General features: G+C 41.1%; 1 protein-coding gene across 2 annotated transcripts in view; it reads left to right on the forward strand.

Annotated features, from left to right (window-relative positions):
* Positions 1-17,768, forward strand: part of acadl (acyl-CoA dehydrogenase long chain) — a 107,164-nt gene that overhangs the window by 20,701 nt on the left and 68,695 nt on the right. For both annotated transcript variants that reach the window (XM_073046360.1, XM_073046361.1), the window contains exon 3: positions 9,934-10,071. In XM_073046360.1, coding sequence (XP_072902461.1) covers positions 9,934-10,071 — 138 coding nt within the window. The remainder of the gene's footprint in view (positions 1-9,933; positions 10,072-17,768) is intronic.

Here is a 17,768-nt window from a genome sequence, read left to right on the forward strand (position 1 = left end):
TTCTGTGACCACAGCCATTCGAATTCCTCCCTCAATGGTTCAGCCGTCAGTGAACAGAATCAGATCTGGGTTTAACAAAGGCACTTCTTTATGGTAATTTGCATCTGCTTGGCATGTTATTGTTCTTGCACAGTCATGATCATGAATAGTCTTCCATGTCCACTGACAACAATGTAACTAGATTCGCTAGTCTTGCTCATTGGATGATGGTATTAGGTGCTTCAAGAACAGTGGACCATTTGGACCACTGGGCAGCTGTCACTTGTGATGGTCAGTAAAGTATGCACTGAATGTGGACTTCGAACTTTTAAAGTCTGATCCAGAGCAATGTTAGAAACAGTCACAACTGCTAGATAAATTGCTTGCACTGCTCATAGACATGAACCCTATGTTAAGGCTACATTATCCAATTTGGCAGAGTAATATCCAACAGGATGCTGCTAATCTCTCTGTCCTTGAGTTAAAACTGCCTTCATGTAGCCGTGCTTCTCGTTGACGTACAGGGTAGATAGTCTTCTTGTATCAGGGATTCCAGGTGCAGTACTTCATATTGTCTTTAAAGTTTGAAAAGTTTCCATATGTTCTTCATTAAAGTCACAGGATTATCAGAATGCTAGCTGCCCTTCAGCAGAACAGTAATGGGTTGAGCAATTTCAGCATTTGAATTGACCCACGCTCTGTTATAGTTGCATAAACCCAGGAATGATGGAAGTTTCTGGACTTTTGTAGGTGGTTTTGTTGATTTAACAGCCTTGACATGATTTTCAGTGATTTCCTGTTTGTCTTGGGAAATTTTCTGTCCCAAGTAAATCATTTCTTGCTCTTACAATTGTGTCCTGTCCATATTTGCTTTGTATTCCTTGAAGGCTAGATAATCAAGCAAATAAAGTACATCACTTTCATTTCCAACTAGTAAATAATCATATTGCTGTGAATTCCAGTTTCTTGTTCTGTTGGTTATATGACATAGACAGTTCATTCACCTTATTTGGACTTTGTTATCCCGCTCCACTTGTTTGGTAGTTTGCACCAGATCACTGTAGGAAATGACAGTTTCATTCCAATTTGCTCTTGTTATCTTCACCATTTTGGCAACATCTGGTTTCAAACCATTCATGAAAGTCAACTTGAGAAAGCCGTATATGGATTCTTCCATGTTATCTTCAGTTGTTGCTTGAACTCCTGAGTAGCTGATCTAAACTGTCTTCATATTCAGAAACATCATCTAAAGCCTTTTGTTTGCAGTCAGTCACTTCCATTCTATATTGGGGATTAACCATTGGCACCGTTCACCATTTTAATTTTCTAAATCAGTGCGTTCACTTTTTAAAGCATCTGTCTGTTCTTGCATCTCGTTATGCTTGCACTTCCGCAGCTCTGTTAAGGTCGCTAGCATCCAAGTTGTCTTCTTAGTTCTTGACCACACCTTTCTGATCTGACTACATATCATTTCAACATCACTTATATAGTGGCATGCAAAAGTTTGGGCACCCCTGGTCAAAATTTCTGTTACTGTGAATAGCTAAGCGAGTGAAAGATGACCTGATTTCCAAAAGGCATAAAGTTAAAGATGACACATTTTTTAATATTTTAAGCAAGATTACTTTTTTTTTATTTCCATCTTTTACAGTTTCAAAATAACAAAAAAAGAAAAGGGCCCGAAGCAGAAGTTTGGGTACCCTGCATGGTCAGTACTTAGTAACACCCCCTTTGTCAAGTATCACAGCTTGTATATACTTTCTGTAACCAGCCAAGAGTCTTTCAATTCTTGTTTTGGGGATTTTCGCCCACTCTTCCTTGCAAAAGGCTTCGAGTTCTGTGAGATTCTTGGGCCGTCTTGCATGCACTACTTTTCTGAGGTCTATCCACAGATTTTTGATATTTAGGTCAGGGGACTGTGAGGGCCATGGCAAAACATTCAGCTTGCGCCTCTTGAGGTAGTCCATTGTGGATTTTGAGGTGTGTTTAGGATCATTATCCTGTTGTAGAAGCCATCCTCTTTTCATCGTCAGCTTTTTTATAGATGGTGTGATGTTTGCCTCCAGAATTTGCTGGTATTTAATTGAATTCATTCTTCCCTCTACCAGTGAAATGTTCTCTGTACCACTGGCTGCAACACAAGCCCAAAGCATGATTGATCCAACCCCGTGCTTAACAGTTGGAGAGGTGTTCTTTTCATGAAATTCTGCACCCTTTTTTCTCCACACATACCTTTACTCATTGCAGCCAAAAAGTTCTATTTTAACTTCATCAGTCCACAGGACTTGTTTCCAAAATGCATCAGGCTTGTTTAGATGTTCCTTTGCAAACTTCTGACATTGAATTTTGTGGTGAGGACGCAGGAAAGGTTTTCTTCTGATGACTCTTCCATGAAGGTCATATTTGTGCAGGTGTCGCTGCACAGTAGAACAGTGCACCACCACTCCAGACTCTGCTAAATCTTCCTGAAGGTCTTTTGCAGTCAAACGGGTTTTGATTTGCCTTTCTAGCAATCCTACAAGCAGTTCTCTCGGAAAGTTTTCTTGGTCTTCCAGACCTCAACTTGACCTCCACCGTTCCTGTTAACTGCCGTTTCTTAATTACATTACAAACTGAGGAAACGGCTACCTGAAAATGCTTTGCTATCTTCTTATAGCCTTCTCCTGCTTTGTGGCATCATTTATTTTAATTTTCAGAGTGCTAGGCAGCTGCTTAAAGGAGCCCATGGCTGCTGATTGTTGGGACAAGGTTTGAGAAATCAAGGTATTTATAAAGCTTTGAAATTTGCATCATTTGGCCCTTCCTCACAATGACTGTGAACAAGCCATAGCCCTAACAAGCTAATTAAGGTCTGAGACCTTGGTAAAAGTTATCTGAGAGCTCAAATCTCTTGGGGTGCCCAAACTTTTGCATGGTGCTCCTTTCCTTTTTTCCCCACTTCAAAATTGTACAAAGCAAAAATAATACACTAATCTTGCTTAAAATGTTGAAAAGAATGTTTCATCTTTAACTATGACTTTTGGAGATCAGTTCATCTTCTACTCAACTATTCACAGTAAGAGAAATTTTGACCAGGGGTGTCCACACTTTTGCATGCCACCGTTGGCTAGTCTTCACTAGACTTGGCATCGATAGCAAATTTCTTCCATATTTCTTTATCAACAGGATCAAGTTTATATGCATCACTTAAATAAGTGCTTAAGATTTCAGTTAACTTTTCTCTCCCATCTGAAAACTTGAGGGAATCACAGGTCTGTTGTATTAGAATCAATCTTAAGGAGACGTCAAAAATCTCACAACCCCATTGTGACTATAATGTCAGGTTATAACCCTGAAACAAACAATCATCCGGTACATTAAACTTTTGTCTGCTTCTTGTCCGACAACATATATCAGACAAACGAGAAAATCTGCAGATGCTGGAAATTCAAGCAACACACACACAATGCTGGGGGAACTCAGCAGGCCAGGCAGTATCTACGGAAAAGAGTACAGTTGATGTTTCCGGCCAAAACCCTCCTGCCAAAGAGTTCTGGCCCAAAACGTCAACTGTGCTGTAACTTATATCGGACTTTGGGTTTCTTCAGTAATTTATACTGGCCCCTCAGGTTGCACAACCATGAGCATTTTAACCTGATCCACCACAGGTAAAAATAAAATACAGCCTCCACTCACTCTTAACCTCCTTTTAAACTATATACTGAAGTTATTTATTCTCGGACAGTTGAGGAACGGAGGAAGTTGTTTTACCTCCCTGATACACGATTAAACTTCCTTTCTTTGTTCAGTTTTCTTCAAGTAATTATCCTATGTTCGGGTGCCAAATTGTTGTTATTTTCTGATCCTTAGGGTTCTTCTGGGAGTCAAGAATGGTGAGCTATCTTAATTCTTAACAATTGTTTATTTTAAAGTTTAAACAAACAAAGAGCTGAGAAGTGAAGCAGAGAAGAATGAACAACAAAGAAGGCAAAGATAAAAGATGGATCTCTGTAAAATTCATCACCTTTATAATCTAGATAAGAGAAATTTCTTAGATAAAATAAACCAATCTCTGGTTGCACAATTATATCATATACGTAATGTGCCAATACTTAGCCAATGAAAAATTAGAACGGTGATAAAATCTTAGTTTAACTCCTGTACTGCTTTCTGTCAGTAAGTGGGGACAAACCACCACATACTGTGCAAAATACAGAAGTTTGTTAAAAAAGGACAAATTCTGATTAAAGTAAACTTTAGTAAATGTACATATGATTTAACTACAGCTATAGTATTACATTAATTAATTTAATATCTTATAGCAAGTATTTTAAAAACAGTGGTTTCCAACACTACCTGTTGTTTTAGAGAAGTATGGACTTGAACCCTGAGGGCTCTCTGTTTGTCAATATTCCTTAGTGCTCTACCAATTATATATGTCCTATCCTTATTTCCTATAGTGCATCACTTTCAGTTCGGGTTTAAATACCACTTCCTCTGTTTAACTTTCCATCTGATCCTTATTCAATTTAGACAACCTTCATCATTATCTACAGCACCACAAGTTCCTGTGTCATTTGCATTCATAAGATCAGAAGACTTTGGGACAGAATTAGGTCGTTCAGCCCATCGAGTCTGTTCCGCCATTCCATCATGGCTGTTTTATTATCCCTTTCAACCGCATTCCCCTTCATTCTCCCCTTAACCTTTGATGCCCTTAGTATTTACCTTTGCATGAAATATAGTTAGACTATGTTTAGTCATTAGAGCTTTATTTTCATTGTTCAGGACAACAAATTGCAATGCTACTCCATCCAGTGCAAAACAGCACACTGGCAATTCAATTACTAAAAACACAATGACGACATTTAAAATAACAAGTGATTTATTTAGAATGACATCTAAGTTTCAACTAAGTTAAAAACAAGCATCTCTAAAATGAAGAGAAACAGTGCCTGTCCCATTGATGTTGTTCATGACAATGTTATAAAATACATTGATTAAATATAAAATAGCTTCGAGAATTAAAAAAACAGCTTTGAAATCAAAGGAAGGTAACTGCCCCATTTAAATCCAAATATTGCACATGTCTGTGTATTGCACTTGGAGATAGTCCATAGTGTCTATGAATTATGGGTAGGTGGGGGGGGGGCATTGTTCAGATGCATGACAGCCCCAGGCAAAAAGCTGCTTTTCAGTCTGGATGTCTGCGCAGAGATCTTTCTCTATCTCCTGCTGGAAGGTAGGAGATTGAACAGGTGATTACTGGCCTGGGATGAACCCACCGTGATGTTGTGAGCATGCTGTAGACAGTGTGAGTTATAGGTGGCTTCCATATCTGGTAGTTGTGTCCCAGTGATGATCTGTACAGTTCTGATTACTATTTGAAGTGCTTTCTGGTCAATTTTGTTGCAGCTAGTGTACCATACTGTCATTCAATAGGTCAGTATGCGTAGTGGCGCATCAGTAAAAGTTCACCAGTAGTTTTTTGGGCAAATTTGCTCATGTAAACTCCTAAGTTCACACAGGCGCTGCTGAGTCTTCTCTACTATCAAGGAGGTGTCGGTGGTCCAAGAGAGCTCCTCTGTGATGTTCACTCCCAAGAACTTAAAGCTGGAGACCCTTTCCACTGCTTCACTGTTTGAGGAGTGGAGCTTTTTCACACTACCTTGATTTCCTGAAGTCGATAATTATTTACTTGTTTTCTTTTTTATGTTGAGTAAAAGGTAATGATTATCGCACCATTCAGTTTTCGCACCTCCTCTTTATATGCTGTTTTATTATTTGTAATTAATTCAGCACTTTGGTGTTGTCTGCAAATTGGAGGATGGAGATGGTGGTATAGGCAGGGTTACAATTGTGAGTGAAAAGAGTGTAACGGGGTGGACTTGATACACATCCCTGCGGTGCACTAGAGTTCACTGTCAGGGAGATTGATGTGTACTTGTCCATTCTGAGTGTCTGGGTGCAATTGGTAAGGAAATCCAGAATCCAGCTGCAAATTGATGTATTGAGTTCCAGATTGTCAACTTGTTGGGGAGTATGGTGTTGAACGCAGAACTGTAGTCACTAAAAAGTATTCTGGTGTAGGTGTCCTTTTGTTCCAGCTATTCCAGTACAATACGGAGAGCAATGGAGGAGGTGTCTGCGGATTATCTCTTTGCCTTATAGGCAAACTTGGTGCTGGTCAGAGTAGCAGGGTGGTGTTCGTAACAGGGGATATAACCAGTCTCTCCAGGCACTTAGCAACTATGGAGGTAAGTGCAACTGGTCTGCAGTTGTTGAGGCATGTTGGGGTTGGTGTGATGATTGATGTTTTAAAGCATGCAAGGACTGCAATAAGGGACAAAGAGGGGTTGTAGATTTCAGTAGAAGCCTCTGCCAACTGGTCAGCGTAGTCCCTGGGTACACTGTCTGGTTCAACTGCTCTGTGTTATTGATACTGCAGAGAGTGCATCTCACGTTCTGTGCTCAGTGTCCTCCTCAGGTGTTGAGGCCTTTGTCACTGTTGTCCCTGCCAAACCGAGCAAAGAAGTTCTTCAGCTTCTCAGCTAGTGTGGCATCACTGTTTGCAGGGCAGGAGATCTTTCCTTTATAGTCAGTGATGAACCTGATGTCTTCCCACATGCATCGGGGGTTGGTGGCGTTATTGAAGTGTGTCTTTCTGTTGTTTGTATCTGTCCTTGCGATTTTAATGTCTCTCCTAAGGTTTGACTTGGCTTCACTGTATGCTGCAGCATCGCTGGATCTGTAAACAGCATCTCGAGCCCTGCACAGGTTCTGGACTTTGTTGTTCATCCATGGCTTCTGATCGGGAGCACATGGATGTTTTTATTGCTGGTGACATTGTCTACATAGTATTTGATACGGTGCATGACGAATCATGCGTTACTTGGCATGCAAACAGGTTGTAGTCTGTGCCCTCAAAGCAGTCCTGAAGCAATGAGACAACTCCCTCAGGCCATTCTGTCACTGACTTGGTAATTGGTTTTGCATTCCTTTTTACTGTTTTATAGGTTGGTTTAGAAATAAAGACAGATGGTTGGACTGTCCCAGGTGAGGACATGACAAAGCCCTGTATGCACCTGCAATATTGGTGTAAACCTGATCCAGTCTATTGTTGCCCCTTGTGGGCATTTCACATTCCTGCAAAAATGTAGGGAATACTGTCTAAAGGCTGGCTTGATTGAAATCACCAGCTAAGTTGAAGGTGCCATCAGGCTAGGCAGACATTAATAGCATCATGTAACTGTACTAATGCTAACTTAGTGTTGGCTCGTGGTGGGATGTTGACCACTGCAATGCACTTTAGCATGAGATATTCCAGTTTGGGACATCAGTGACCATCTGGAACAGACAGGAGCTCTGGGTCAGAGTACCTGCACCAGACATTGTTAACATGAATCCATAAACCACCACCTGAATCTTGCATTCTGTCAGCTCGGTAGGCCAGATGGCTTGCTGGCTCAATAGCTGCATCAGGTGCATTTTGATCCAGCCAGGTTTCAGTGAAGATCATTACACAGCCGTTGAGTAAATTCCTTTTGTATGGTAAGTTTCAGTCTGATTTCATCCATTTTATTAGCGATCGATCAGGTGTTTTCAAGGAAAACGCTTGGAAGCAGAGTCTTGAAAAGTGTAGCTTTTAGCTTAGCACTGTTCCAGGCTCACCTGCCACCTTTCTGCTTCCTCTCGTTGTGCTGTCTGCAGCATCTCCCGGCTGGTGCTTGTGCCTGGCTTCCCCAGTGTTATGGCGATCTCTGATGGTATGTGTTCTGTCAGAATAAGCTGAGATTTCTTAATGTTCTTCATACACTTGATAATGATAGTCAGAAATTGCTGTCGGCTATATCTTAGAACGTTTGCTTGAAACTGCTGTGACTATGCGTGCCACCATCTCCATAGCCAATAACTTGGCCTCCAGCCATCTGTGGCAATGAATTTCACAGATTCACCACCCTCTGACAAAAGAAATTCCTCCTCAGCTCTGTTATAAAGGAACATCCTATTCTGAGGCTGTGCCCTCTGGTCCTAGAGTACCCCACTATAGGAAACATCCTCTCCGTGTCCACTCTATTTAGGCTTTTCAATATTTGAAAGCTTTCAATAAGATTCCCCCCCCCCCCCCATTCTTCTAAACTCCTGCGAGTTCTGGGCCAGAGCCATTAAACACTTTACATATGTTAATCCTTTCATTTTCAGGATCATTTTTGTGAACCTCATCTGGACCCTCTCCAATGCCAGCACATCCTGGGGTGTAGTAATAGTAAATCTGGTCTAGTGGATTTATCTACCATCAAACCTTTCAGCTTCCCAGGCACCTTCTCCTTCGTAATTGCAACTACACTCATTTCTGCTGCCCCCTGACACTCAAATTTCTGGCACCTTCCACAGTGAAGATTAATGCAAGAGGTCACTGAGGTCCTTTGACCCATCTAGTCCATGCTGAAAATATCTGGAAAAATCTTTGGTATCTGCGTTATATTATTTGCTCACATAACTTTATATTTCATCTTTTATTCCCTAATTTTTTAGTTGCTTTCTGTTGGTTTTTAAAAGCTTCCCAGCCCTCTAACTTACCACTAATTTTTGCTATATTATATTCCTTTCTCTTTTGCTTTTATGCTGCTTTTGCCTTCCCTTGTCAGCCATGGTTATCTCATCCTTCCTTTTGAATGTTTCCCCTACTTTGTTATGTATTGATCCTGATGCTTCTGAATTGTTTCCAGAAACTCCAGCCTTTGCTGTTTTGCTGACATCCCTGCTGGTGTCCCCTTCAAATCAACTTTGGTCAGCTCTTCTCTCATGCTTCTGTAACTCCCTTTACCCCATGGTGATACTGATACATCTAATTTTATCTTTTCTCTCTCAAACTGTAGGTGAATTCTATCATATTATGATCACTGCCTCCTAATGCTTCCTTTACCTTAAGTTCTCAATCTTACTAATCATATCTCCTATATTCCCATCCTCAAAGGTTCCAAAGGTACACCTAATGTCAGAGAAATGTATACAATATACATCCTGAAATGCTTTTTCTTCGCAACCATCCACAAAGACAGAGGAGTGCCCCAAAGAATGAATGACAGTTAAATGTTAGAACCCCAAAGACCACTCCAGCTCCTCTCCCTCCCATGCATAAGCGGCAGCAAGCAACAATTTCCCCTCTCTCCACTGGCAAAAAAAAAAGCATTGGCACCCGCCACTGAGCATTCAAGCATGAGCAAAGCAACAGCAAAGACACAGGCTTGCAGTTACCCCAAAGATTTTGTGTTTTACTCGGTATTCAACATCACACAGGCTCGCTCTCTCCCTAATAAGGGAGAACGAGGTCTTTTCGTTTTCACAGTGAGCGGGAGATATAACAAACAACTAGCTGGTTTATGATGTTAAAAATATGTTATGTCGCTTTTTTCGAGCTCTGTGCCCAAAGATCTGGGCACACAAGCTGTAGGTATTCCAACTCCCCCGACGACACACGGGTCTCCTGCCTTGACACCCACCTTTGATCCACTCCTCTCCAGAGCCCTGAGATCCTAGGCCTCCAAGGCCGAACCGTTGACGTGCCACACAACAACGGCCGGTTATGAAACCCCAGGAGTGGATCCCATTCCTGCAAAGAACCGTAGTCAGTGTGCAACTCCAGGTCAGGGTCTTCAAAAAAAAAACCCTGAAAGGGGAAAATAAAGATATTAAAGATGGAAATAGAGCTGTTTCCAAAGATCCAAGCAAAGGAGTTGCTATTTAGTGCCATCATCACTCCGCTGTGCTCCTAGTTGTTAATGTATATGTGTAACAGCAAAGGTGATACCATATGTGAAACTATAATAAAACTGAGAATAGAGATGTCATTGCTGTAAGAATTAACAAATAGAAAACTGTGCAAGAAATGGTGAAGTGCTGCAGACACATCATGTACATTCAGTGCTCCCACTTGGAATCAGGTGTCTCAGTATATAACTGTTATTGTTCCAGATGGGAGAAAGATGGCCAAGTGAGTCGAGAAGTTTGGGAAAAGGCTGGACAGCAAGGTCTTCTAGGAGTCAGTACACCTGAAGAACATGGTGGGCTCGGTGGTGATATACTTTCTGCTGCTGTGGTTTGGGAAGAACAGTAAGTATGTTATGTGTAATAATGGCTGAGAATAAGGAATGTTTGCTAATGTTTATACTGATCTACAATAGCTGTAAATTGAGTGTCAAATTTGCCTTTTTGCACACAGCTCGAATATTATTGGGAAATTGTTTCAGCCTTCACATCAACATCTCTGCAAAAGTACATCTGTTAGTTCTGTTAGTAATCTGTTATTTATGGTTATTTATGTCAAAAAGCTTATATGGTCATAGTAGACCCTCTGGTTTTCATTATCAAGCTAAATAGGTAAACTGGTTTATTATTGTCACGTACACTCAGTAGTCACTTCATCAGGTACACTTGTACACCTGCTCATTAAAGCGAATGTCTAATCAGCCACTCAATACATAAAAGCATGCAGACAAGGTCCAGACATTCATTTGTTGTTCAGGCCAAACATCAGACTGGGGAAGAAATGTTTTCAGAATCAGGTTTAATATCACCCGTGAAATATGTTGTGAAGTTTGTTAACTTTGCGACAACAATAGAACGCAATACATGATAAATATAGGGTAAAAGGCATGTGTGTGTGTGCATATGTGTGTATAAATGTATCTTAAATAGTTAATTTATGATATGTAGTGCAAAAACAGAAATTTGAAAACCATTTGTGAGGTAGTGTTCATGGGTTCAATGTCCATTTTTTGAAATCAGATGGCAGAGGGGAAGAATCTGTTTCTGAATTGCTGAGTGTGTGCCTTCAGGCTTCTGTACCTCCTTCCTGACGGTAACAATGAGAAGAGGGCATGTCAAGTTGGTCGAAGCAGTCTTGAGGAGGACTTTGTAGAATGCATATGTGACAGCTTTCTTGAAAAGCATGTTACTGAACCTACAAGGCTTTCTTGGATCTGGTCCTGTGCAATGAGACAGGTAAAATTAGCAATCTTGTAGTTGGGGATCCTCTTGGAAAGAGTGATCACAGTATGACTGAGTTTCTCATATAAATGGAGGGTGCAATAGTTTTGTCTAAAACCAGTGCATTATACCTAAACAAGGAAGACTATAACGGGATGAAGGAGGAGTTGGATAGCGTAGACTGGAAACACAGGCTATCTAGTGGGACGGTTGAGGAGCAGTGGAAGACTTTCAAAGAGATTTTTCACGGTGCCCAAGAAAAGTATATTCCAGTTAAAAGCAAGGGCAGTAAGGGTGGTCAGAGCCAGCCATGGTTAACTAAGGAAATAAATGAAGGTTCAAACTAAAGCTCGTACGTACAAAGTCACCAAGACAAGTGGGGAAACTGGAAGACTGGGAAAACTTTAAAAAGCAACAAAGAACCATTAAGCAAGCAATAAAGAAAGGGAACATAGATTATGAAAATAGACTAACACAAAATATCAAAACAGATAGTAAAAGTTTTTATAATTATATGAAGCAGAAAAGGGTGGCCAAGGTGAACGTAGGTCCCTTGGAGGACAAGAAGAGGGAATTGATATTGGGTAATGAGGAAATGGCTGAGGCTTTGAATGACTATTTTGTATCGGTTTTCATGGTGGAGAACACATTTAACATGCTAAAGAGAGATGATATGGATGCAATGGGAGGTGAAGACCTTCATACAATAACTACCATTAAAAAGGTAGTGCTGAACAAACTAGTGGGCCTAAAGATAGACAAGTCCCCTTGTCCTGATGGAATGCATCCCAGGGTACTGAAAAAAATGGCAGAGGTTATAGTTTAGACTTCAGTGACAATTTACCGAAATTCTCTGGACACTGGGCAGGTCCCGGTGGAATGGAAGAAGGCGAATGTCATGCCTCTGTTCAAAAAAGAATGTAGGCAAAAGGCAGATAACTATAGGCCAGTTAGTTTAACATCTGTAGTTGAGAAAATGCTTGAAGCTATCATTAAAGAAGAAGCTATCATTATAGAAGAAAGAGAAAGAAATGGATTCATCAGGCAGACACAGTATGGATTCAGCAATGGCAGGTCCTGTTTGACAAACATACTGGAGGTCTTTGAGGATATAACGAGCACGGTGGATAGAGGAGAATAGATGGACGTTATTTTACTTGGATTTCCGGAAGACATTTGATAAGTTGCTACATAGAAGACTTATCCATAAGATAAGGATGCATAGAGTTGGGGGTGATGTATTAGCATGGATAGAAAATTGGTTAATCAATACAAAGCAGAGAGTTGGAATACATGGGTGTTTCTCTGGTTGGCAATCAGTGGTGAGTGGTGTGCCACAGGGGACGGTACTGGGTCAACAACTGTTCATGATATATACATTAATGATTTGGGAGAGGGGACCTAGTGTAGTGTATCTAAGCTCGCTGATGACACTAAATTGAGTGGAAAAGCAAATTGTGCTGAGGATACGGAGAGTCTGCAGAGAGATATAGCTAGGTTAAGTGAGTGGGCAAGGGTCTGGCAGGTGGAGTACAATGTTGATAAATGCGAGGTCATCCACTTTGGAAGGAAAAATGGAAGATCAGATTATTATTTAAATAGTAAAAGATTGCAGCATGCTGCTGTGCAGAAGGTCTTGAGAGTGCTTGTGCATGAATCGCGAATGGTTTGCAGGTGCAGCAGGCTATCAAGGCACATGGGATGTTGGTCTTCATTGCTAGAGGGATTGAATTTAAGAGCAGGGACGTTATGCTGCAACTGTATTGGGTACTGTGAGGCCACTTCTGGAGTACTGCGTGCAGTTTTGGTCTCCTTACTTGAGGAATGATATACTGGCTTTGGATGTGGTGCAGAGGAGGTTCACCAGGTTGATTCCAGAGATGAGGGGGTTAAACTACGAGGAGAGATTGAGTCACCTGGGACTGTACATGCTGGAATTCAGAAGGATGAGAGGAGATCTTATAGAAACATAAAATCATGAAAAGGATAGGTAAGATTGAGGCAGGAAAGTTGTTTCCATTGCTAGATGAGACTAGAACTAGGGGACATAGCTCAAGATTCGGGAGAGTAATTTTAGGACGGAGATTAGGAGGAACTGATTTTCCCAAAGAGTAGTGAATCTGTTGAATTCTCTGCCCAATGAAGCAGTGGAGGCTACATCAGTAAATATATTTAAGACAAAGTTGGATAGACCTTTGTATAGTAGGGAAATTAAAGGTTATGGGGTAAAGGCAGTTAGGTGAAGAGGAGTCCGTGGCCAGATGAGCCATAATTTTATTGAAGGGCGGAGCAGGCTTGATAGCCAGGTGGCCTATTCCTGCTCCTATTTCTTATGTATTTTTGTCCTGGGTGGTGAGGGGTCTTTGATGGTGGAAGCTACTTTTCTGAGGCAATACTCCTTGAAGGTGTCTTGGATATGACGGAGACTAGTACCCATGATGGAGCTGACTGATTTTATAACTCTGCAGCTTACTTTGATCCTGTGCAGTAGCCCCCCCCCCCACCCCTTGCCCCATACTAGATTGTGTTATAGCCAGTCAGAAGGCTCTTCACGGTACATCTGTAGAAGTTTTCGAGTGTTTTAGGTGACAAACCAAATCTCCTCAAACACCTGATGAATTCTAGCTGCAGTCTTGCCACCTTTATAGCTGCACCGAAATGTTGGGACCAGGTTAGATCCTCAGAGATATGCTGGTAAGATAATGCTAAAGATCATGCAAGCAAGACTCCAGCAATATATGGAACAAGAACTGCCAGATATACAAGCTGGTTTTAGAAGAGGCAGAGGCACCAGAGACCAAATTGCTTACCTACACTGGATAATGGAGAAATCGAGGAAATTCCAGGAAAGTATTTATGTTTTATTGACCACTTTAAAGCCTTCGGCAGTGTGGACAATAATAAACTGTGAAAAATCCTTAAAGAACTGGGGATATCTGGATATCTGATCTGCCTTTTGAGAAACTTGTACAAAGATCAAGGAACAACAGTTAGAACTGAACATGGAACAGTAAACTAGTTCAAGATTGGGAAAGGAGTATGACAAGGCTGCATACTGTCACCCTAATCTATATGCTGAACCCATCATGAGGAATGCTGGTCTAGAGGACTCAAATGTTGGAATCAAAATTGTTGGACAAAATATTAACAGCCTCAGATATGCAGATGACACTACTCAAATGGCAGAAAGTGAGGAGCATCTGAGGAAGCTTCTAATCAAAGTAAAAGAAGAAAGTGTAAAAGCTGGCTTGTTGCTCAATATTAAGAAAACCAAGATTATGTCGACCAGCCCTATTAATTCCGTGGTAATAAATGGAAAGGAAGTAGAGGCAGTGATGGATTTTGTCTTCCTCAGTTCAAAAATTTCTATAGATGGTAACTGCAGCCATGAAATTAAACAGTGCTTACTTCTGGGGAGAGCAGCAATGGCCAATTTAGAAAATACTGAAGAGCAGAGACATAATATTGTCTACGAAGATCCGTATAGTCAAGTCTATGGTATTTCCAGTTGTGATGTATGTCTGTGAGAGCTGGACTATTAACAAAAGAAACAACGCCTTTGAACTTGGATGCTGGAGGAAAGTGTTAAGAGTTTGATGGACAGCAAGAAGATCCAACAAGTCAGTTCTTGACAAAATACAGCCAGACTGCTCACCACATGGCTTGATTATGAGACAAAAGCTCAAATATTTTGGCCATATCTTGAGGAGACAGGATTCCTTGGAGAAGACTCTCGTGTTAGTTAAAACAGAAGGTAAAAGAAGGAGAGGGCAACAGGCTATGATGGATAGATAATATTGCTCAGACAATGCGTATCACCTTGGGGGATCTTATAGAGAGACAGGTTCCAACAAGAAGACTTGGTGTGCAGGAGTCCATGAGGTCACAAAGAGTTGGACTCAACGACTGAACAACAGATTTGAGCTATGCCTAGCCACACTGTCATGGGACAGTAGAGCGGTGGGCTAAGTACGTACATCCCTGAGATGTGCTAGTGTTGATTGACAGTGAGGTGGAGATGTTATTACCAATCTGCACAAATTGTGGTCTTCCGGTTAGCAAGTGGAGGATCCAGTTGCAGAGTGAGGTACAGAGGCCCAGGTTCTGTAGCTTTTCAATGAGGACTTTAGGAATAATCTACATGACTTTGACCATGGATTGATTGTTGATGCCTGTCAGGGTGCTTTGAGTATCTCAGTAACTGCTGATCTTCTAGGATTTTCATACATAACAGTCTTTAGAGTTTACAGAGAAACAAAAAGCATCCAGTGAGTGGAAATGCCTTGTTAATGTGAGGGGTTAGAAGAGAATGGCCAGACTGGTTCAAGCTGACACGAAGGTGACAGTAAATCAAATAACCATATTTTACGACAGTGGTGTGCAGAAGAACATTTCTGAATGCATAACATATTGAACTTTGAAGTGGATGGCTACAGCAGAAAACCATGAACATGCACTCAGTGGCAAGGGTAAAAGGACTCTGATGGCAGTTGTATACAGGCCTCCAAACAGTAGCCAGGATGTGGATTGCAAATTACAGCAGGAGATAGAAAAGGCTTTGTTAGAAAGGCAATGTCATGATAATTGTTAGGGATTTTAACATGAAAGTGGATTGGGCAAGCCAGGCCAGTACTGGACCTCGAGAGAGAAGTTGTAGAATGTCAAAGGGATGGCTTTTCAGAACAGCTTGTTGTTGAGCCCACTAGGAGATTGGCTGTGCTGGTTTGGGTGTTGTGCAATAACCCAGAGGTGATAAGAGAGTTTAAGGTTATGGAACCCTTGGGAAACAGTGATCACAATATGATTGAGTTCACTTTGAAACTAAATTCCAATGTGTCGGTATTTCAGTGGAATAAAGGAAATTACAATGGCATGAGAGGGGAACTGGCTAAAGTTGACTGGAAAGGTACCCTTGCAGGATGGACAGCAGAGCAGCAATGGTTGGAGTTACTGCAAAAAAAAAAAATGAGGGAAGTGCAAGACAGATATATTCCAAATAAGAAATTTTCGAATGGAAGAAGAACACTTCCAAGGCTCACAAGTGAAGTCAGAGCCAAAGTAAAAGCAAAAGAGAGGGCATGCAAGGAAGCCAAAGCTAGTGAGAAGATAGAGGATTTGGAAGCTTTTAAAAATTTGCAGAAGGAAACTAAGAAAGTCATCAGGAAGGAAAGGATGAATTATGAAAGGAAGCTGGTGACTAATATCAAAGAAGAAACTAAAAGCTTTTTTAAGTGTATAAAGGGTAAAAGAGAGTTGAAGGTAGATATAGGACCAATAGAAAATGACACCAGAGATACTGTAATGAGAAACACACAGATGGTAGAGGAACAGTGGAATCAGTCTTCACAGTGGAAGACATCTACAGTATACCGGACATTCAAGAGTGTCAGGGAAGTGAAGTTTGTGCAGTGAAAATTACAACTGAGAAGATGCTCTGGAAGCTTAATGGTCTGACGGTGGATAAATCTCCTGGACCTGATGGAATGTACTCTCTGGTTCTGAAGGAAATAGCTAGAGAGATTGCGGAGGCATTAACAATGATCCTTCAAGAATCGATAGATTAAACATAGAAAAAAGTACAGCACAATACAGGCCTTTCAGCCCACATTGTTGTGCCAAACATGTACTTAACTTAGAAATTACCTAGGGTTACCCACAGCCCTCTATTTTTCTAAGCTCCATTTACCTATCCAGGAGTCTCTTACAAGACCCTATCATATCCGCCTCCACCACCGTCGCCAGCAGCCCATTCCACGCACTCACCACTCTGCCTAAAAAAACTTACCCTTGACATCTCCTCTGTACCTACTTCCAACCACCTTAAAACTGTGCCCTTTCGTGTTAGCCATTTCAGCCCTGGGAAAAAGCCGCTGACTATCCACACGATCAATGCCTCTCATACACCTCTATCAAGCCACCTCTCATCCTCTGTTGCTCCAAGGAGAAAAGGCCAAGTTCACTCAACCTATTCTCGTAAGGCACGCTCCCCAATCCAGGCAACATCCTCGTAAATCTCCTCTGCACCCTTTCAATAGTTTTCACATCCTTCCTGTAGTGAGGTCACCAGAACTGAGCACAGTACTCCAAGTGGGATCTGACCAGGGTCCTATATAGCTGCAACATTACCTCTCGGCTCTTAAACTCAATCCCACGGTGTACCGTATGCCTTCTTAACCACAGAGTTAACCTGCATAACCTAATCTATCTAATGGAATGCTAGAACAGGCCCAATACAGTAAATGTCCTTCTATTGTTTCAATGACTATTCACACTGCAAATTTACCCAAAGATGTAAGTTGGAATGGTGAGGTGTGTTGTCTCTTATCCACTCCACTTTTACCTTGTACTTTATTTGTGATTGTTTGTTTAGATATTTCACTGATGATATGTCTTTTGTATATTGCTGTGTATCAAAAATCAGTCAAATATAATCCATGTTTCATTACAGTAGTAACATATTCATGATTCAGATTACTGATTCAACTCCTCAATTCTTGTATTTCAAAGAAGCAGAAAATATGATGACTATTCAATTGCTGATCTTTTCCAACCTGACAATTCTCCTGAGTATCTGCACTTCTGAAGTTTGGCCCTTAGCATATTCCTGATGTTAATTAGTAGTTATCAATTCTGGAATGCTTTGCCCCATCATTTCTGGCATTGTACTGGATGACTAGAAAATTGCAGATGTTACTCTGCTATTTAAGAAGGGTGGGAGGGAGCAAAAAGGAAACTAGACCAGTTAAGCCTGACATCAGTGGTTGGGAAGTTGTTGGAATTGATTATTAGGGATGAGGTTACAGAATATCTGGAGGCACATG

This window comes from Hemitrygon akajei, chromosome 5 (genome assembly GCF_048418815.1).
Source record: "Hemitrygon akajei chromosome 5, sHemAka1.3, whole genome shotgun sequence".
NCBI lineage: Eukaryota > Metazoa > Chordata > Chondrichthyes > Myliobatiformes > Dasyatidae > Hemitrygon > Hemitrygon akajei.